General features: G+C 53.9%; 6 protein-coding genes across 6 annotated transcripts; 3 read left to right on the plus strand and 3 right to left on the minus strand.

Moving 5' to 3' along the window:
* The first annotated feature begins 1,364 nt into the window (after nt 1–1,364).
* On the plus strand, nt 1,365–1,935 carry BO86DRAFT_107308 (uncharacterized protein). The gene is made up of 2 exons (XM_025665899.1): nt 1,365–1,380; nt 1,441–1,935. Exon 2 carries the CDS (start codon nt 1,457–1,459, stop codon nt 1,766–1,768), a length of 312 nt encoding a protein of 103 aa, XP_025526998.1. The 5' UTR covers nt 1,365–1,380; nt 1,441–1,456; the 3' UTR covers nt 1,769–1,935.
* A 5,964-nt stretch (nt 1,936–7,899) lies between these two features.
* On the minus strand, nt 7,900–9,640 carry BO86DRAFT_379928 (CCCH zinc finger protein; the record flags this gene model as incomplete). Its single annotated transcript, XM_025670696.1, has 5 exons — nt 7,900–8,474; nt 8,528–8,649; nt 8,700–8,811; nt 8,903–9,517; nt 9,595–9,640. 5 exons carry the CDS (start codon nt 9,638–9,640, stop codon nt 7,900–7,902), a joined length of 1,470 nt encoding a protein of 489 aa, XP_025526999.1.
* A 435-nt stretch (nt 9,641–10,075) lies between these two features.
* BO86DRAFT_314755 (transcription factor IIF subunit TFG2) lies at nt 10,076–11,447 on the minus strand (the record flags this gene model as incomplete). Its single annotated transcript, XM_025668057.1, has 4 exons — nt 10,076–10,471; nt 10,531–10,727; nt 10,786–11,050; nt 11,166–11,447. The coding sequence occupies 4 exons, from the start codon at nt 11,445–11,447 to the stop codon at nt 10,076–10,078; spliced, it is 1,140 nt and encodes a 379-aa protein (XP_025527000.1).
* Nucleotides 11,448–12,018: 571 nt separating this feature from the next.
* On the plus strand, nt 12,019–13,861 carry BO86DRAFT_340276 (COP9 signalosome complex subunit 4). The gene is made up of 2 exons (XM_025669039.1): nt 12,019–13,599; nt 13,655–13,861. Exons 1-2 carry the CDS (start codon nt 12,370–12,372, stop codon nt 13,682–13,684), a joined length of 1,260 nt encoding a protein of 419 aa, XP_025527001.1. The 5' UTR covers nt 12,019–12,369; the 3' UTR covers nt 13,685–13,861.
* An 881-nt stretch (nt 13,862–14,742) lies between these two features.
* Nucleotides 14,743–15,948, minus strand: BO86DRAFT_314802 (uncharacterized protein; the record flags this gene model as incomplete). Its single annotated transcript, XM_025668061.1, has 3 exons — nt 14,743–15,582; nt 15,639–15,709; nt 15,762–15,948. The coding sequence occupies 3 exons, from the start codon at nt 15,946–15,948 to the stop codon at nt 14,743–14,745; spliced, it is 1,098 nt and encodes a 365-aa protein (XP_025527002.1).
* Nucleotides 15,949–18,419: 2,471 nt separating this feature from the next.
* BO86DRAFT_379932 (aldehyde dehydrogenase) lies at nt 18,420–20,124 on the plus strand (the record flags this gene model as incomplete). The annotated part of the gene is made up of 4 exons (XM_025670697.1): nt 18,420–18,913; nt 19,014–19,407; nt 19,464–19,915; nt 19,980–20,124. The coding sequence occupies 4 exons, from the start codon at nt 18,420–18,422 to the stop codon at nt 20,122–20,124; spliced, it is 1,485 nt and encodes a 494-aa protein (XP_025527003.1).
* Nucleotides 20,125–21,551: the final 1,427 nt, after the last annotated feature.

Raw genomic sequence — 21,551 nt, forward strand, 5'->3', positions numbered from 1 at the left:
CCTAATGACTTCGCTTGGGTACGTACTGCACATACTACTACCACACGGTATATACAACAGGAGAAAGCGCAATAAACTCCTCAAATGCGATGCACATCACATCAGTATCGTGCAGGACAGGACTGGCTTCTGCAGCGAGAACAAGCGAAGCTAGAGAGGTCAGATATCTGGATCTCAAAAGGAAGGTCAACCCTAAGTACTAGGTCGTAAGCCGCAACGCAAAGCTAGTGGAAGGGCGGTAGGACTGCCCTGACTGACTGCCGTCGGTCATTCCACCCCTCCCTCCCGAGTAGTAGCCCTCTCTGCCTTTTCGTATGTCATCAGTCAGTCAGTTAGTCTAGTCAGCTTCTCATCCCATAAGCAAGATACCGGTACGCCATCCTTCACTAAAGTCGGAGTATCACAATCCCGTTGCCGGAGGGGCAAAAAAAAAAAAAGCAGTGGTGGTCGGTATCTGAAGGCAAGAGCGATAGCCTGGATTTCGGATGGATGATAGCGATAGATCCTATGGATGGAGGGCAAAAGTGGGGCAGTCAGTTTCCCATCGGTTATCGATAGCCTATCGATTAACGGCTCAAACTGACCCCTCTAGTCTAACTTGTAGCTACAACCGTCGCAGCCCGACAAAACCCGCGGCCAGGGCTTGACGTCTGGGTGTTCGTGATGTCTTACTCTTCAAATGGTTTCTCATCACATCTGCGGCCAAACGATTGGTACCTGGCTGAGCAAATGACTTCCAAGTGTATCACTGGTTCCAATCTCCCAGTAGGCACTGTACCTGAACGGAGGGGGGGGGAGGGGTGGTGGGTTACGTTAGCAGAGCAACGGTGCGCATTGTGGGCATGGATGGAGGGGCCGTGGCCCTTGGCCCGTGGGTTGGTCGTAGACTCGTAGCCCACCGGTCGTTACTCCGTACTGGTAGCCTCGATGCTGCCCGAACGAGCGATCGTCTGTGCGCGTTTCGCAGTCAAGGTGCACCCTATTTCCCTTCCCACTACTCCGTAGTCGTCCCATGACCGCGTCCTGAGGAGGGACATGGTGATTCTGCTTTATTCTCCGGGAGCAGGAAATCGTACTTGATCAGACAGTGCGAAGCGATACCCACTCGAGTCTGGTACGAGGAGCAGCAGAGGCGGGACGGGGAGAGGATCAGATGGACAGAGGGACGGGACGGGTGTTGTCATACAATACGGGTAAATCAGGATGAGTTGAGTCTGTTGCTCGGGTGAGTCGAAGCCAATCGATTCGGGGACGGTGTGACATTGACGATGAGAGATGGCCTAGTCGTAGGCTAGATTCACCGATGACGATATTTGATTTCTTGTATTGTAGGTAGCAGGTCTTCTCTGTAGTGTACTGTTTACTGTGGATTGAAAAAGAGTATGTAAACAATAATCCATCTCTGGTACCGTTAGGGCCGGCCCGTTAATTGAGATCCAGTGATCCAGCCCAGACCATGTTTGCGGTCTCGGTATGGTTTAGCGTGCCACTGGGTTATTGCAACTGCCCGCCCCGGTTACTGACACGCCCGGCGCATTACACAGGAACGAACGCATTTGCAAAATGCACATTTGATGCAGAGTCAGGTCTACAGTACCGTACATATCACACAACCAGAATCTCAGATGAGGAACGATGCCGAGTCAGGGTTGAGGATACGAAACCCGGGTCAACCGCAGCGAGCGACAGCCGAGCTGAGCTGCAAAAGCTATGCTTCCTCTTTGGTATACGCACAGAGGGGGGGATACCACGAGACGAAGGAGGTTGAGTGAGCTTAATCGCACTCGTCATCTGCATTGTCTATCGCGAGGCAGTCTCCCGTAGAAGATCGGGAGTGTTACCTCATCTACCCACCTACAGTGCAGAGGAAGTGATTATGTCATTAGGACTCATTCCTTGGAAGTTACCTGCTAGAACTGTACATGAAGTCTCCTAACTCAACTCCAGAAGCATCACTCTCTACCCAAGATCCAGCCCTCTAAGCTCCGTAGTTATGTCCCAACCGTACTCAGTACCAAGAATAAACCAAACCACCCAAACAACCCAAGACTGCCCCCCGACCCAAGCCCACGGACCGTCTGCCCCAAACCCGCAAATTAACCTCCTTACCAAGTACCGACCCTCACCATCTACCCCCAATGACCACATTCAACTCGTACATACCGAAAAAAGCACAAGTAAGGCATCAGTGCTTTCCTCCAACCTCATGCAGGGAACACCACTCACCTCACCTCACCTCATCACATCACTTAACCCCTCTCCCCAAGAACCCACCTTACCTCACCCTGACCCTTACCCTTACCCTTACCCTTACCCATAGCTTACCCCCAAACAAGACCATAACCCGCTCGGATCGCCAAGCCAAATCCACCGCACCGAGGCGAAGGGAGAAGCAGAGCACCGACCACCGATCTGGACCGGACCCCGTCTGGCATCGGGAGAGAGCCACGAGTGAGGCGAGATTCCTGGTGTCTTGGGGCACTATTCAGCTTTGGGTTGAAATGAATGCTGCACGAGGATGGCAGGAACGCCAAAGCTAGTTAGTGCGTAAGCGCGAGCTGAGGGTTCGGGTGCTTGCAAACTGGGAGATTATGTCGTGCATTTGACATGCTATCCCTGTTGTTCTGGGTCTAGTGGGCAGTAGGGGTGGAGGTGCGGTGCAGCTGTTGTGCGGGTGTCCTGGTGTGGTGTGGTGTGTTTGGGTATAGGAATGGGGGTATGCTGTGGGTTTGGTGTTTTTCGGGGATGGGGATGGGATTACACTATGCTGTAGGTTTGGAGGGTGCAGGATCTGAAACACGAGGACGCTATATTGATGCTGTTTGGCAACAGGGAGATGTGGTAAGGCTGATTTGGTGGTGCTTGGGTTGGAGTACTATTGTTGTGCTGGTGCATGGGGGTGCGAATGATGAGGTTATACTGTGGATTGATACCTTTTGCAGGAGTAGTAGGAGTGAAAGGCAATAGCGATTGCAATAGCATAGCAGCAGCTAGCAGAGTTGAGTAAAGCTACCATACCTTAAGAACAAGAACGAGAGCAAGAGCATAACTTACCCCATTTGATCTAGTTTCAGACACCTTAGTACTCTAAGGTACCACTGTCCAGTATATACTCTCGCTAGGTTGCTATCTATAACCAGCGCGCCTCCCCAAGCCCTACCGTACTCACAACACAATCCAACAAGCACCCTTCTATAGAGATAACATAAACCAACACCGTTCAATTATTGATCAGATAAGCAATATTTGCTACCGATTTGCTTTGTACCGCGATACCCGGCCTATGTTCCTCACCCAGTGCAGCACACACACAGAGAAAGTACATGCATACACAGCTAGATACACACCACTACACTACATACATACAAACAAACATACACCCCTATGCATCGCAGCTCAGATCCAAGGCACCCTGGATAAAAGATCTAACTACCGTATCTTATCCCCAACCTCGACCGGCAGGTAGCTAACTTCCATACGCTAGCATACTCCTAGCATACTTCTGGTTTACCCCCAGCTAACCCTCTATACTGCATCTTCACCACGAATTAAGGTAGAGTATAGCACTACAATGTCTATCCGCCAGGCTAAAACCAAGCCCAAGCCCATATCCCCCCCTTACATAGTGAGAACATACCCTACCAGCCGAACTACAGTACCAAATCCCATCCCATACCCAGGTCAAAGATGGGGTACATACATACCACGCCTACCGACTTACATACAGCACACACCCACCTCCAGCAACAAATAACAAACACCAAACATCAACCGATCCCAGCACTAAGAAACCAGCAAACAAACGCCCGACATACTATCACATAACACTGGGATGCTATTGTCCATTTCACATGCACTGCACCTAACAATCAGATAGGATACCACCAGGCTAATGCAGTATGCACCTAACGAAAAAGCAAGGCACGAGTTTCTCCATCCCTCCTAACGGTTTTAGGTCTCGTGCTACTGGTCCAGCCGACAAACTCCCAGGGAACCTTTTCTTGGGGGAGGGACGATGAGTTGGTGTTTCAGGTTGGGAGTGGCCAGTGGCATAATGCGGCGAGGAGAATAGGGAGGCTCGTGGTGGGTTTCTAGTAGACGGATGTGTGGACGGTTGTTATGCGTGGGTCTGAGAATTGTCTATGTACAGGACGGTACAGTATATCGTGGTGGTGGAGAGCCACGGCTGAGTTACTGAAGCTTTGGAAAGTACTGTACCCAAGCCACCTGGTAAGGGTCGCTACCCCCGAGAATCGATACGAAAGGGAATGTGCGAAGGGTCAGGTTGATTCGATGCCTTGTTCTTCGGGTTCGTCAGCTATCAGCTATCAGCTATCAGATATCGCGGACCTCCATATGAAGATTGAATCCAAGGCTCTTGTCTGCATCAGGACTACTGTATATGATTTGCTGCTTTGGAAACCGACACAGAGCTTGACTGATTCGCTGCTTCGACCCAAGCACTGCACAAGGCTCGAATAAGAGATCTTCTAGAATGCTTACCTAACCCTGCTCCCAGCCCTAGCTGCCATACCTACACATCGTGTACAGCATCCGTCGCTTCTCGCGATAAGCGCGTGAAGGGCTAGCTATATGCACAGTGCCTAGAAGAGAAGAGGAGTGGGGGAGGCGATCAGTCGCTCCTCGCGCCTCGCTCCCCTCTATCGCCATGCATACACTAATTGCAACCTCCTGCTCACCCGGTTACCGTTGCTGCACTGCACACATGCACGCACTTACCACCGATAAAAAGTCCCCGAGATCATCTTCTGTAATACCACACCACACTTCGATGATTAGACAAAAAGACTGCTTCCCAAACTCCCCACCTCGTGTGCCATTCCACTCCCCACCCTGGGCGAATCACATTCCGACAGCGCACAAGAAACACCCAAAGCTCCCAATCGGATGTGGTAGTCGGTGAACATGAAACATGATCAAGGCGAGTGTCTCCGAGCGGCAGAGACAGGAAGCAGGAGGCCTTGAAGTCGCAGTTGCAGATGGCAAAGCATCAAGACCGAAACAGGAGGCGAAAAGGTACAGTACGGTGTGTGCGTGGTGGGTATACACTACCGAGTAGTCCCCACCTGGTTCCTGGATGGAATAGGCCGTGCGTGCGTGTGGCGTACGTAAAAGAAGCGGTCGAACAAAGTTTCCGCCGTCATGTCTCCGTCAAAAAAGAAAAAGTCGCCATCGCGGAAAGGAAGATCACTACCCATCAATAATATTATCGGTGACAGCCACTGTTCCGGGTAATTTGCTCGACGGAATGGTTTTCTGGAGATGTCATTCTGGCGGTGTACAGTACAAAGGCCGGCGGGGAGGACCCAAATTGGGAATGTTTAACGGTGGACCTAGCTGGAGCGCTTATATCCAGGCAGAGACGGATATATCCAAGTAACCGCCTTTCTCGAAGCACATGGGGGTCGTCGGTATGATAGTGGATATTCTAAGCTCCGTGAGCCACTTTCAGTCAAGTCCGATGGTTGAGATCCTGAGTACTGTGGCAGATCAACAGCCACGCACGGGAAGAAAACCCTCAAAAGTCAATTAGTGCGAACGGGCGATCAAACCCGCCTGCAACGCTTATCCCGATCAGCAGGGCCGTCCGGTAATTAGTTATGCTAAATTTCAAGTCGGGAAAGAGATCAGTAGCCCGGTTGTTGCTCGGTTGCTTTGTCAATGATTGGCCCTTGGTTCAAGAATGTGGTTGCATGATGTGATTGTTGCCCAACGCGGTAGCTACCGATAGTCACGTCGTAGGGCAGAGCAACCATTGACCGGTATTACTATGAACATCGTGAGCTCCAAGTTCTAGGGAAAAGCGAAGCATTGGTGGTTCGGTCCTTGAAACGTCTGCAGTCCGGGGATGGCTGGCATGGTTGACACTGGGGACGAACAGTAATCACAGGAAATGTCCGTTCATCCCCAGAGGTGTGTTTCGACCTGACACTCTCTTTTCCCATAGGCCAACGATTCAAGGCTGCTGTGTAGCAATCAGCCTTGGAAGAAGTAAGGTAGAGAGCTTGCGGAGTGTTTCAACCTGACCTGATCTACGTGTAACCACGAATCATTGTTCCTCTGGGCGGGTCCGACAGTTAGGTCAATATACCAGAACCACGCGAGAGAGAGGTTCAGTCAGCCCGACGGATGAATCGGTAGGTACCAGGAACAGCAGAGGATGACGGAGGCAAGCGCAGCGAAGATGGAGAAAAGAGGAGCAGCACGATGTGGACCGAGTCAGCACATCCGTCAAGTCCCACTTCCTCCTATCGGAAGAGAGTTGATATTTCCCCCCAGGAAGTTAGTGGACGAGGTCCTGCAGTTTCAGTTTCTAGTTCCTGGGAACCAAGGAAAGAAGAAAGCTATTCGGTGTCGACAGGAAGAATGACGATTGGCGGGGGCAGCAGCTTTCTCCCCAATGAGCGGTGATGATAGAGAGCCAAAGGAAAAAGGGGAGAAGCAGAGCAGAAGTAGCAGCAGCAGACCGAAAGAATCAGGCACGGATTTGGCTGCATTGCTGCACTGCTGCATTGACCAGGGGGATCGGATCGCCTTGTCATGCAGCACAACATGTGTGATTTAGTGTATGCGCGCTGCGCTATGCGCTTGTTGCGGTGGACGTTCGGACCGCCTCTTTCTCCTCACTTACTGTGTGAAGGATTGTAATTGAGTGACAGACAGACAGACAGACTGACACCCTATGCAGGTGCAGTGTGAGACGATTCCCCCCCGGATACTGCATCCAGCTTCCGTGGAACATCGGATGGCTACCAGCCCACCAGCAGATCAACGCCTGCAAACATGAAACAGTCCCTCTTCTTACCCCAGAAACACGCGGTCACCATCTGACGGACTGGAGCAGCATGCGTTAGGTAGGCATAACACTACCCAGACGAAAGGCCATACCCCCCCCCCCCCGCAATCAAAGGAGCATCGGATGAAGCAACCAGTGATGCGGCGAGGTTGCTAGGAAGACTGCAGCACCGTTGGTTGCAGCTCTCCCTCACCGACCTAGGAGGAGAGAGTGGGCCGCTGGTTCGTTAGGGAAGATAGGAAAGAGGAAAGAAAGGGAAGGGAGCCTGCATTGCATTGCATGCCCATCGGATGCGGATCCACGGGGTGTGGGTTTGAATGTGGATTTGGATGTGGATGTGGAGGGGGGTGGGAATGGGGTTGACACTGCATAGACACTTATTCGAGTTCGTTATTAGGGGTTAATTAGCTGGATTAGTGGAAGTTGATCAAGTAGCTAGCTGGAAGTCAAGTCAGGTAAGATAAGGTAGCTAACCTAAACTACCTAGTACCTAGTAAGCTCTACCTGATGATCACCGACTATTCACCTGGTCGAGTGACTCACAGATGGGTACTGCCTGATCTCCCCCTCCCTCCCTCCCTCCCCCTGGCTTGGGATTCTGTATGTACCAGGGAGGTGCAGACATGAAGATTCGAAGCAGAGCAGTGTGAGATGGTCCTGCAGCGCGGGGATTTCTCCCTTCCTTCATTCGTTCTCACGGCCAAGTGCTACACTGTACTCAGCTGGAGACACGATCATCTATAATATTCAATGCTCGCCCAATTCAGGTCCAAAACACAGTCTCATTTCTATCTTTAATCGATTGACATACGAAACATCCTGAGGAGGGGTATCATTGCCTGCAACTGGTACACGACAGACAGTCCATGAGGTATCAAAAATCTTATTCCAAACCAAGTCTGATTTCACTTTCTCCATTCCTTGTTTTTCTTTCTTCTTGCATCCCAGTTTCACTTTTTTTTTTTTCTTTTCACTTCGTCTTGTTTCAGATTCTGCCAGCGATCCTATTCAATTCCATACTATCACAGCCAAGTGTCAATTACAGAACTGCTACGCGTGTCAGTGGGCAAAAGGGTGAACAATTAGAGGGGGACAAAGTCCTGCTGCCGCGCGAGGTCACCGATGTCATCCCCGGCGGCAGCGATGAGCTCCGGCTCATCATCGTCCAGATCGTCCGAGTCGACGTCATCCGAGTCGATTGCGTCGTATTCTTCGTCATCGCTGGAGGCGTCCGACTCCTCGTCGTCATCGTCGCCCTCAGTCTTGGTGGCGGCATTCTTCCTGATCTGCCCGGCGCGGTCGACATGGGGCAAGCGGCAGTTTTTCTTGTGGCACACGCCCGTGTTGGCGTAGTCGGGACACTCGTGCACGTGTCGTTGGTCGCACGCGGCGCCTTTCTCGCAGTACCCTAGGATGGCAAAGTCTCTGCACACAGGAGCGCCAGGTGTCACCCGAACATGGGCGTAGCGACACTCGGGGTTCGCGCAGCGCCCGCGAAGAAAATGCACACATGCAGGGGATCGATGGGGCGAAGGCTCATGGGAGAGATCACAACTCATACCTGAGCTGCATTTACCAGTCTGGAGGAAATCCTTGCAAATGGCGACTTTGTGGGGATCGTGCGTGTAGGGACACAAAGGTCCTTTGTAGCAACTGCCTATAGATCAACCGATACACAGTCGGGTTAGCACTTATCTAAGGCAAGCAGACGGTAAAAGGAAGGGGTCAAAGGGATAATAGGCGACCGAAAGCCTATCGTGGGGAAAGTGTCGGTACCCGTCGTAGTAAATCGCTGGCATAGAGCGTCCTTCTTTTTAACCGCCATCGGCTTTCTGTAATACATGTAAGTGCAAGCACACAAGGCTCAAAACGAGACAGTCACCTTTTCGACGTAACGGCACCCAGCCGATGCAGGTTACCATTCTTGCTGCGCACAAAGACCACCCCGGCGATCGTGACTCTCTTGGGCGTGTTGTTGGCCGTATTCGGATCATCTACCATCGGTAAGCCAGCTCTCGCACAAAGGAGGGAGGATCCCCAGAGAGAGAGAACGGAAACAGAAGATCCGGAAATAGAAACACGCACCAGACACTCTGATCAATTTACTTCCGCCGCGCGCAACTCGGAAGGGCACCTCGTTGACCAGAACTTGGTATTCAGCACCCGGCTCACCCGCGGCAACGGCGGTAGCAGTAGTAGCAACCTGCGGCGGGGCGCCGAACCCCGACGGTTGATACATCCGACCATGGCCCTGCGCATACCGTAGCACTCTGGCCTGCTCGATCTGGGCCTTCTTCTGCGACTTTGCCTTGCGGCTCGCCTCCATCGCCTTGGCGCGCGACTGAGCCTCCTTGTCGTAAATGGCCGAGTTGATCAACTGCATATGCCGGTCGCGCTTTGCCACCCATTTGTTGTTGTTGTTGTTGGTGCCGCTGGCTTCCCCTTCAGTATCCGTCCCGACTCCCGCAGAAGGCGTCGAGCCGGGGGTTCCCGAAGCCGTGGTGGTGTTGTTGAGGATGAGCGTGCGGTGGCGGTGGGGGGCAGCGACAGGGCGGCCGCCGCGGGGGTGGTATTGTCGGCCGCGATACGGCGCCCAGCCTCGTCCCCGCGATGGCACATGCCGTGATGCATATTGGCCGGCGGGAATTTCGCTGGTGTAAGGGGACTCCGTGTGTTGGTTTTTGTGTCGGTTGATCTGGCCTGGTGTCGAGGGGTTTAGCGGGTTGCAGTTGGATGAGGGCGCTCGCGCGCAAGGATGAATGAATGCTCCGGCTTACCAGCAAGCTGGCTAATCTTAGCCATGAGATCTTGATCTTCTGTCATAATGGCGAAGTCAAATTACCGGTCACGTTAGTAGGTTACAGTGTGAATGAGATGTTGTCTGTTTGGAGAGGTTGGTTGAGTTGTGAATGGGAGTCAAGCTACTGAGCGTGTTGTTGATACGAGAGAGGGTGAGTGACGAAAGCCGTCAGCGGCAAAATAGTCACGTGATTACGTCCTTCAACCGTGTTGTAGAAATACATGCCTGGCAAGAATGTTGATCTTCGCTTGGCCAAAGAAGCTGGCCTCACTGGAAGTTTACTTAAGTATTGTGATACAATAATATCGATAGCTGGTATGTGATGGGTGAGCCAGTGGTCTAAACCCTCACTAGATGTATCTAGAACAAATCTGTATGAAAACATCACTCCAGTAACCCAAAAGAGTGAAAGAAGAGAGGAAACGCCATGGCCTATGCAAGATACATCCCGGTGCTCTTTAGACAACATTCTCAAACTGTGCATCATCATTATCAGTCACCATTCCCGACGCCATCGGGTCATCCTCCGAGGCTTCATCAAAGTTATAGTCGAGACCAGGAGGAAGCTCCTCCTTGGCATTGCCATAGGCCATCGCGGTCGCATAGTTGCTCTCCTTGAATTCCGGCTTGAGCTCCCAGGTCATTGCGAAGTCTCCCGACTTGACCAAATGAGCCACCAGCTCCAGAGTCTGCTTGAGATATGCCTCAGGCTGTCGTAGCCGGGCCTTGAGCGTCTTAAAAGGCCAGTACTTGTACTCGCGGAAGGCCTGGTAGATGAGATCCAGCAGCTCGTTCTGCGGCATACGCGTGGTTTTGTTCTCCTGGGCCTTGAGCTTGGCAGGCTTGGTAGCTTGCTGATCGGTGATTTAGCATAAGATCCGAAATCAAGCAACCCAGGATATCCACAACTTACCACAAAGGCACCCTTGTCGCTCGGCAGCGCATTCCGCGACTGGAGCAGTTTGCCGGGGATCTTATCGATGAAGACGGTCTCACGCTTGGGTTTCAGCGCCTCCATTGCCTTCTTTTCCGACAACATCCTGAATTCCTCATTCTCAACCGGCAAGCAGTTAAACTCCTCCCCAATACTGCCAACCAGCGCCGTTTGTTCTAGTATCCGTGTAAGCGACAACATCAAGCCCAGCACCTCCCCCCGGACAATACATACTAGGCACAGTCTTGCGCACGTAGGGCTCCCACTTCTTCTTGCGCTCCTTCTTCTTCATCTCACGCTTCATCGATTCGTACAGCGCGGAACGAGCCTCGCCAAAGACGACCATGCGATTTTCCTGGCCGGGAATTTCCCGTTCCGTAAAGAGGTAGGTGTTTTGCGTCGAGTGCGACGTGGCTTCCGTGTTTATCGTCTGTCGCTGCAGGATATAGTCTTTGGGGATTTCGCGGTTATCGTCTCGCTCGGGGATGCGCAAGCTGACCTACAACGCGAGGGAAGCTCGGTGGTTAGCTCATGCGCAATTCACTCCCGACGCCGAAGCTATCCCGAGCGGAAAAACAAGTTCCACCCGGATCTTTTCTGCAATGGTCGCTTACTCGTTTGATATCTTTCGGTGTCCCTTCCACTCTCATCGTTCCGATCTGAACCTCCTCGTCGTCGTCCAGGTGGTTGGTGATGTTCGACCAATGCTCCCATAGCGACCGGGGCAGGCGCGAGAGCCACACGCTCCGCTGCGCCTGCGAGAAATCTAGGTCGCCGGCATCTTCGTACAGATCCTCGTCGTCGATGTCGGCGAGGACGGTGTCTTTGCTCTCGGGGTCGGGTTTGATGTATGGCGCCGTCTGAGCGTCTGGGTCCTGCTTGATTTGGGGAACCATGACGCCAGGCAAGTGGATTGTTACGGTGGCGCGGGATGTCGGGGAGGATGGCTCAGGCGGCAGCTCACAAGTGCAAGGGCGTCTAGTTCTCAAAGTTGGGCGACTGTCAATGAAGTGCCCCAGGAAGTGGTGAAAGCAATGGAAGAGGGGGGAGTGAGAGTTGGTTGATGGGGGGAGGTTGCATGCTTTGGTCTCTTTCTTTCTCTCCGCTTTGCGGTTCTCCGCTTTGCGGTTCAACGGGCGGGATCCAAGGCGGTGTGGCAAACTCTCGGGGGGGGATTGGTAGAAGCACTCCAGCCTGTGTTTAGAATGTTCTTTGAAGGTTGTTTGAAGGTTCTTTGTTTTGACTTCAGTGTTCTTAACTTATTCTTTGTTTCGGTTCGCGGATGCGGTGGAATAAACTTAATGAGGAATAACATTTCCTGTTTCATGATTTCTAGCTGCATGAGACATCTAGGCAGATGCCTGGACAATAGTGATTGATGGTAAGACTGACTGATTGATAGAGGTAACACACCCCTGCATTAGATTCCGGTAAGGTGGCCATCCCAGCTAAGGCATCGCCTTAGCACGTCCTTGACCTCTTGCATATATTCCTTCAGATGTGATTCGATAAAAATCGGGCTAATTGGATCGTCAACCTCACGGGTGAAGACAGTGGTGTGTTAACTTTATACTTTAATCGGAGCTGAGCTGAGCCGCTTATCGATAAGCGGTCCTCCGCCTCCAGCTTCCATCGCCGACGTCTTCCACCGACAGAGCAACAAGCAACACACCCCTCATCTTCTGATATCCAACCTGCCACGACCTTTATGCCAACACTCCCACAATACTTTCAATAACACTCCGGACTGTGACACGCCCTATCCTTCTCACCTTCTCACCATCTCACCCCCGACAAACTCCTCACAACATCCCCACCATGGCCTCCCAAAAACTCACCTCCGCATTATCGGAGATTGAAGCCTCGACCAACACGCCCACCAAGTTCCAACAATACACCGACCTCCTCACCGAGCTCGTCAACACGACACCACCCACCCAGCTACCCCAAGATCTAACCGCCTACCTAGACTCGATCCTCAGCGAAAGCCTCAGCATCGTGGCCGCGCGGCCGCTCCTCGACCACTTCGTCACGCTCCTGCGGCCGCTCCCCTCGACCACCAAGATCACCGTCGGCCAACACGCCGTGGCCCTACTGCAGTCGCGCTCGACCTCGGTGGAGGAGCAAGACGCCTCGATCCGGGAGATTCTGGCGGACGCGTACGAGGCGGAGGAGGACTACCTCGCCGCAGCGCGCGCGCTGCAGGGGATCCACATCGACAGCTCGCAGCGGCAGGTGACGGACCTGGCGAAGGTGCGGCTGTGGATCCGGATCGTGCGGCTGTACCTGGAGGAGGACGACACGACGAGCGCGGAGGCCGTCCTCAACCGGATCAAGAACCTGCCGACCAAGATCGCGGACCCGGAGCTCAAACTGCACTTCAAGCTGGCGCAGGCGCGCATCTTCGACGCCCGCCGCCGGTTCCTCGACGCCAGCCAGGAGTACTTCGGGGTGAGTCTGGCGGCCGGCCTCGTGGACGAGGCGGACCGGCTGCACGCGCTGGCCGCCGCCATCCGCTGCGCGGTGCTGGCCCCCGCCGGGCCCCAGCGCGCCCGCCTCCTGGGCACCCTGTACAAGGACGAGCGCGCCACCTCCGTGGACGAGTTCGCTATCCTCGAGAAGATGTTCCTCGATCGCTTGCTCGTGCCCGCCGAGGTTGCCGCCTTCGCCCTGCGGCTGGCTCCCCACCAGCTGGCCGTCACGGCCGATGGCTCCACCGTGCTGGATAAGGCTGTCGTCGAGCATAACCTCGTCGCCGCGAGTAAGCTCTACGAGAACATTACGACGGATGCGCTGGCTGTGATTCTGGGGCTGCAGGCGGGTGGCGAGTTTACGGCGGGCGAGAAGGCCGAGGCGTATGCGGCGCGCATGGTGGAGCAGGGTCGGTTGAAGGGGACTATCGATCAGATCGATGGGGTCATCCACTTCGAGGCGGCCGGGTCGTCGTCTGTCGCCTTCGGGAGGCATATCCGGCAGTGGGATGCGGGCGTGCAGAGTCTGGCGGAGGATGTAGAGCGCGTGGCTACGAGTATCACGGAGGCGTTTCCGGTAGGTCGGCCTGTTTCTGGGAAGATGGGGCAGGGGTGCTAACTTGTGGCTCTAGGAGTTTGCTGCTGAGCAGGCGGTGCATTGAGCATGCTCGGGGATGTTTGAGCGTGGTGAGGTTTTGCAAGGGACTCTTGTCAGGTGCACACATTAGGATCTCGGCCGGCTGACAGGTAAAGTTGGAAACAAGGAGTTCTATGCAGATGGGGAAGAGCTGGATGGCGGGGAAAGGATACAATAAGTCGTAATCTTCGTTGCGGTCATTAGCGTTCGTCTATTCTAAGTTTTCTGTTCTATGAGATCAACATGCTGAAAGTAAAGAGTGCGTCGAGGCAGAAGAGGAGCGTAGATCCCTTCTACCTCACTTGAGGGTACTGTGTCTGTCCCTTCGCCTCGAAGATGAACACGGCCGAGGAAATCCGCGCTCTGGTCGGAGGTGTTATGTGCCAAGGAAGCCTCGTCCACCATCACCGTAACCCGTAAACCACGATCCAGCCTCACACCCTGCATACTTCGGCGAACCCTCTCACCTCGTTGATCTCGTTGACCTCTACAGAGGCACAGCTACTGCAATGAGGAACGGGAGTTATCCCCGCCCACCCAGCTGTGCCGCATTCGCCACCCACCATCCAGCCCATCCATCCCACGCAACCCCCCCAAATCTTATCAGATTCGCCCCGAACGCCCTCCCACATGGCCATCTCCCCCACCCTCTCACGTCCCAACAAACACGTTCACAGCCCTACAAGTGGATTTTCGTGATACTTTCACATCTCGCCAGCGCCAGACACCTGATTGCCCCCCCCAAGCGCGTCCACGCGTCCCGAGTAACACAGCCAGGAGCTCAGCCCTAGCGGTGGAATTTCATGATCGGTTGACATCTCAACGCAGCGCGGGAGCTGATTGGCCAGACGGCGTTTCAGACCCCTGGCGACGCGTCCCAGGCAACACGGTCAGCCTTATATGTGGATTTTCGCGATGGTTTTGACATCTCGACGCTGTAGGCAAGGTACTTGGTTGGTCGGGTGGCACATTGGGGGCGGGGGAATTTGAGATGCCGGTTATGGCTCGTGTTGCGCCTGGGTACTGACTGGTTTCCTTGAGGTTTTGGCAGTTGAGATGTTTAGCGAAGCGTGCAGATGGCTCTCACGCACGACCGCTCGAACTGTCCTCGCTGATCTTGATGTCCGTGCGCACGGTGATGTCCATGGGATGGTGGTGGTGGTGATGGCTCTGCCCGAAGATGGACGAGGTCGAGCCGTCGCGCTCGTCGGTCGAGGTGGAGCGCGAGCCGAGGCCTTCCTCCATTTTGTAGAAGTCGGAGGCAGCGGCGGCAGCGGCGGCAGCACCGGGCTTGGCGCCGGCGGCGGAGACGACGAACTGCGAGGTGCTGACGTCGGTGGGGATGTAGTAGGGGGCGGAGCGGTAGCGGCGGTGGCTGGGGACCTTGAAGCGCGGGAACAGGCCGCGGATGATGGGCAGGCACGAGCAGATGAGGCCGATGGAGGGCTCGACGTGGGTCCACAGCGTGGCCTGGTAGACGGTGTAGGTGGTGTCGGCGGCGTCGATCCAGAAGAGTACGACGATGCGGTAGACGCTGGCGAAGCAGACGAAGGCGCCCAGCGCGAACACCCCGTTCAGCGCCAGCTTGTCCTGCCAGGCGCGGTGCAGGCCCCAGATCATCGGAATCGGGAGCACCAGGATCACAAAGTCCATCAGCACGTTGAACGCCTGGTTCGTGATGATCAGCGTCATCCCGTCCAGGCACTGGCCCGCCACGCTGTGGTCCCAGTAGGCCCGCAGCGGCCGGCACTGCAGCGCGCAGGCCAGGAAGATCGCCAACCCCCACAGCGTGATCAGGATGTTGATGCCCAGCGTCGTCCATTGGAAGGGCTTGGTCGTGAAGACCCGCCGGTAGAAACAGATGATCGAGACCTTGATGGCCGGGCACAGGAGGAAGTAGGTGAATTGGTTGGCTAGGAAGATCTATATCTTTGGGGTTAGATGCTTGATCAAGTCTCTTGAGAGAAAGGGAGGCTTACCTTGTAGAAGTTCATCATGGTGCCATTGTTTAGGCTGTCTTGGTGGGCTCCGTTGCCTCCGATGGTCACCCCTTGGGGTGAGGTTAGCGGGTTTTGAGGTGATGGCGGCGTCGCTCGACTTACAGAGCCCCAGTTCAATCAGCATGCCGAGGAGGAGAATAATTGACGCAAAGGAAAGATAGTCGTCAACGCCAAAGTGAACTCTTCGCTTCAGTCTGGCGATTGCGCGTAGTATGACTGCAATAAAGGAGAGACCGACCAGCACCGACACGATGCATATCATCTCCTTCCCTCTCGCGGTGAGGACCATGGTGGATGTATCGGTAAAGGTTATAGTTGGATGAAGCGAATGGATATGGATAAATGAATGACAGGTCATATGTTTGAGGTGAAATGTGACAATCACAACATCCTTGATTGAGTATGTACACGGGGGTGGATACTAGGCCAAAGCCAGTGGTATCAACACCTCAGAAAAGTGTTGTAGCGATCCTAGATATTGACGATCGATATGAAGGCCACCCCCGGGTCAAACAGCAATTAGCATAAATGAAGACTGAGGCTCACGGAGTCTGCAGGAACAAGTGGAAACCCGCTTAATATGTAGCCTACACATTGCATAGCCAGATCATATGAGAACCTGCCCGATGGGTCTCAGCATAGGAACTCCGGAGCGAAGGATCCTCGCCTACTAGTGCTTGCGAACTGGCGCATTTGTCATTTATTGGAAGCTTGAGACATTGTGGGATGCACTGGGCAATCTCATTTCTAGCTCGACATCGATGAGTAGGACCACCTGCTGCCACAGTGGAGTAGGTGATTGCTTCAACATGGCAAAAGAGGCTTTCACCCGCCGATCTTGAGAAAGCACGAGCCGCGATCAGAGGATCTGCGTCAGCTCGTGGCAAGGCAACATTGGAGTCCAGTATGCACGTTCTGAATCTCAATGAGATTCTCTGCAGGCAGAAGAGGTGAAAATTTTCTGCGGGTGGTTCATAGTCTCGGCCCAATGAGCTTATACAGGGATTATCTTCCTGATGCATCGCTTATTCTAGAAAAGGCAGGAGCAGGAGCAACCATTGATTACGTTGATTAGGTTGCTTATGCGAATAAAGTAGGAGGTGAAACCACGCACAACTAGCGGCTTGCAGGTGGCATGGCTCGTGCCATTGAAATTGGGCTCCACCGTCCAAAGAAAGAACCACAGAACCCTTGTTTCCGGACGGATAGGAGCGGGAGAAAGGAAGCGAGAGTCACAGAGAAAGAGAGAGCTCTACGGAGTAGATTGGAACGAGTCAGTTCAGACTTCAGAGTCCGACGGGAATTCGGCGCCATCCCGCCACGCTTGCCTCTATCGGTTCAGGGCGGGGTTCCGCGGGTTCGGACCATGAGTGAGTCCATGACGGTACCGATTTAGTCAAGCTTGACGACCATCGGCTGGCGATTGATTGCTTGCTTGCGTATATACTTAGTACTCGTACTCCGTACTTAGTACCAAGTAGCAATGCAACCGAGGCATCAGTCTCCTCTCCTTTTCTCGTGACAATCATTAAGGGATGAAATCGCTCAAGAACCAACTGTCTGACCCATGGAGGTCGTTCACGAGTCGCGCCTTCACCACCATCGCTCTGCACCTGCACCATCGATTCGAACTCCTAGCCGGTCAAATCCGGTGTGGGTGGGCAGACCAATATGCGCATCTGAACGGCAGCCTAACAGCCAAAGAGGGAACTGTGATGGAGCATTTCAGCTGCTCTCTTCCCCAATCCAGATGATCATCGGAGTCAGATCGCCCTTTGATTGAACCAGATGCCAGGAAGCCAGAATCCACCGAGTCTCCCCTCCGGCCAGGCTGCTCCACCACGCTGAGTGGATACTCCACCACCACAGACAATGGGAGTCGAAATTGAATCCTGTGCTTTCGGCCGTAAAGAGTCCAGAATCCGATTCATCGCTTCGCCAATTGATTGCGCTGACAAAAGCGCTCCTCGATCATTCGAATCCGGCTGTCCTGCTCTTCTTGTTGACTAGGAGCAATAGTCTACACCTTTCGCGGTGCTGGACCATGGTCGGCCGCGCCGATCAATTGTCTGTGACCCCCAGAAAGGTCGTGCGTTACCTAAAATCAACGGTCCAGTGCCCATCGGTTAAAAAGGCCGGCAAGTCAGGGGATGGCCTCCTTTTAAAGGCACACAACAATGCCCACATGCAATTCTGAACTCGATAAAGAATCACTTGGTGCGTCCTTTGGTGGGCAAAGTTGAGTCTAAGGCAGTTAGCATCTTCAATAGTCTCAGTAAGGTTAATCCGCTGTCAGCTGGAATAGGTAAGAATCATCGCTGGGATCGACTTGCATGACGGCATGCCATGTGCAAAACATGTGGACGATGAATCACTTACAGAATTAGCATTAGGAGAAGCCTCTGGGGTGCGTTGGACATTTCCAGCATTGAGAATGTCCAGATCATGGCCATCATCTAGATGACATGGAACAAATTGCACTGAGACCATAAGTACCAAGAATAAGTGCAGGTTGATTGCACTTCTCTAGGCTGAGTCGGGAGTGGGGATTTCCGTCCGGCCCGTTCTTGTTGACCTGGTTTATTCTTCCCTCGCCAACCCAGCAGCCATACTTAAGATGAAGATCGCACTCCCTCTTTGGCAGGGTCCAAGCCAGGACACTGCAGGTTTTTGCCAGGGTATATATCAATTTCAGTGCATGCTCTAACCTACTTGCTTGGTTTTGAGTCTAGTATACCACAGACCACATTCCTTCCCACCATGACGAATACTCCCCTCGCTACGAAACCAGCGTTGACTGCACCCACTCGTCCCCAGGTGATCCCCTTGATCATCAATGGAAAGGAGGAATTATCAGAGTCTACATTCGACGTAGTCAGCCCCTACACCAACGAGCCTTGCTGGGCAGCTGCCTCGGCCTCCCCACAAGATGCCATCCGCGCAGTGGAGGCAGCAGAGGCGGCGTTTCCGGCGTGGTCGCAGACAAAACCCACCGTGCGGCGGGACATTCTCCTGAAGGCGGCCGACATTCTGGAAAGTCGCCTCGAGCAGAACGCGGAGTACATGCGGACGGAGATGGGCGCAGATGTGGGTGCGTCGCAATTCTTCGTCGTTCCACTCGGGATTCGCATGCTCAGGGATATCGCGGGGCGCATCACTTCCATTTGTGGCAGTGTGCCCGTCGTCGAGGAAGAGGGCCAAAGTGCGATGATCTACAAGGAGCCCATGGGGGTCATTCTGGGTATTGTACCTTGGTATGTGCTGTGTTCTCCCGGTCGTCGTGCAAGGCAGGCAACGCGCTCTCCACAATTTGGGGATGTGTGATAAGATTGACTGACTCGCGTTTCTGAAAAGGAACGCCCCGTACGTCTTTGGCGTTCGTGCAGCCGCCTGCGCGCTCGCTGCCGGTAACACAACAATCCTTAAATCCTCCGAAGCCACTCCCTGCAGCTACTGGGCGCTGGCCCGTGCGTTCGTGGACGCAGGCGTGCCAGCCGGCTGCTTCAACCTGATCTCCTGCCGGCCGCAGGATGCCCCTGCGGTGGTCAACGCCATGGTTGAGCACCCGGCGGTGCGCAAAATCAACTTCACCGGCAGCACGGCCGTGGGCCGAAAGCTTGCCGCCGTCTGTGGGCAGAACCTCAAGCCCTGCTTGATGGAGTTGGGCGGAAAGAACAGTGCCATCGTGCGCGCGGATGCCAACATTGAGACCGCCGTGAAGGGCGTCCTAGCGGGTGCTTACCTCAATGTGAGTTTTTCCGCCTTCAATTCCTGAGGGGCTGGGCCATTCTGATGCCACTGTAGTCGGGGCAAATCTGCATGTCCACGGACCGCATCCTTGTGCACTCCTCCATCGCCCCGGCTTTCATCGATGCGCTCAAGGCGACGCTTAACTCTAACCTTGATTCCTCGTCCCCTCCTCCGACACTGGTCAACATAGCTTCCAAGAAGCGGGTCGAACGGCTGGTTCGGAATGCACTTGAAAATGGCGCCCAGCTGCTTTCTGGTTCGGTGGATGAGGAGACGACCCGGGTTGGAGGTGGTGTGCGCATGCCCCCCATCCTTCTCGGCGATGTGACGGAGAACATGGCCGTGTGGCAAGAAGAGGCCTTTGCTTCGTTGGCAGCCTGTATGGTCGTGGACAACGACGAGGAAGCCATCCGCCTGGCTAATGACAGTGGGTATGGCCTGTCTGCGGCGGTGTTCACGGAAGACCTGCGCAAAGGTCTGGCGATGGCCCGGAAGATTCAATCAGGGTAGGTTTCCCTCTGTCGCACTCTCTGACTCCCGAGTCCAGTTTGCTAATTGCCATACGTGCAGCGCCGTCCATATCAACAGCATGACTGTCCATGACGAGCCCGTGCTTCCCCACGGCGGAGTGAAGAACAGCGGATGGGGCCGTTTCAACTCATCCCAAGGGCTGGAGGAATTCCTTGTCACCAAGAGCGTGACTTGGATGGACTAGACCCGGTGTAAAAGCAAGCAAGCCAGATCCAGCCGATCTGATGTACTGTACATAGAAACCTTTTCTAGCGCGGTGTGTGTGCATGATATCCCGACCGCCGTGAGCGACGAACCTAACATCCTTTGCCCCGTTGACGCGACGTATCCCTCCCTCGCGAGAGGTGGAAATTACCCCGAGAACCACCAATATGTGGCATCCCAGCTCGCCCGACCACCAGGGAAAGACAATCTTCCTGTAGCAGTTACCCCGAATCCCCGATGCGTCCTCCCCCTACGGTCGGGCTATCTCGCCCCGAGGGTAAAGCACATCCAGTAAGGTAAATTACAGAAACAAGCTTTCGCAACCGTGCAACGATACAGAAGAACTGCTTTCCATACCAAGCCTTCAGAGATTTTGTCACTCTATCCCATCGCTCTGTTGATAACCTTAAACCCACCGCATGCAGACACCCTGGGGCTGGGGGCGAGCCTGGAGAGTTATCGAAATGACGGATGCGTGGCATGCCGGCAACTGAATCTACCTAATCCGGAAATTTCAATAGACGACAGCTGCTACGTCATGAGTTGTCGTTCGGAATTCAGGTGGGGGGTTGCTGATTGGTGGATTTAGTGGTGCTGTCAGCAGGGGGTGGGCAGTTGCCGACTGGGCTGGGTCAGGTGATCAATTGCCGATTTTTGGGGGTGTGTATCGTCGGTGTTACATGTACATACAGTACCATGAGGGTGGGTTGTGGGGGTCTTGTTGTATAGCATGCATGTGTCTTGTCCGGTCTGATGATTTGGGACCGGAGATTGTTTGTAGGCTTTGATGTTGATGTTCGCTTGGGAGAGTATTGTTCTTCAGGGTGAGGAGTTGAGAGTCGGTCGGTGTGGCTCACTCTTGTCGGAGGGGAAGTACTGCTGTACGGAGTAGATCAATCAAGCCACCATCCGATGTCTCGGTCCGAGGTACATTGGACTTGGACAGGGATGTTGGTCTGCTGAAGAGAGGGAGGTGTGTCTGGGGTTGATTGATACATAACTTGCGAGTGATCTACTGGTTTCTGTTTTGGGTGTATTACGATGGGTTTGTCTCGACGATTATACAGTAGAACTCAAAAGGTAACGGTTGTTCTCGTGATTCTCTGAATGCTGGAGTGCTCAAGTGCTTCAGCGACATTGTGGACACAGCGGGGGATTCTCTCAGACGGGGAAAGATACCTTAAACAGTGACAATTGGAAACTGGCACTTCCAAGATGGGGAGAAGTGATCGTCCGCGCGGGGGAATGACGGGCTGACTTAAGCCTACACGCTCATTTGCTCTTCCCAGCGGCATGTGAAAGGGACTCGAGCTCCATTGTGTCATCATCATGGGCTGGGGAAGGAAAGCATCTGCTGACTCTTCTGGGGAAAAAACCAACTTGCGTTTCGGCATGTGATGGTATGGA

This window comes from Aspergillus japonicus, assembly GCF_003184785.1.
Source record: "Aspergillus japonicus CBS 114.51 unplaced genomic scaffold BO86scaffold_29, whole genome shotgun sequence".
Taxonomy (NCBI): domain Eukaryota; kingdom Fungi; phylum Ascomycota; class Eurotiomycetes; order Eurotiales; family Aspergillaceae; genus Aspergillus; species Aspergillus japonicus.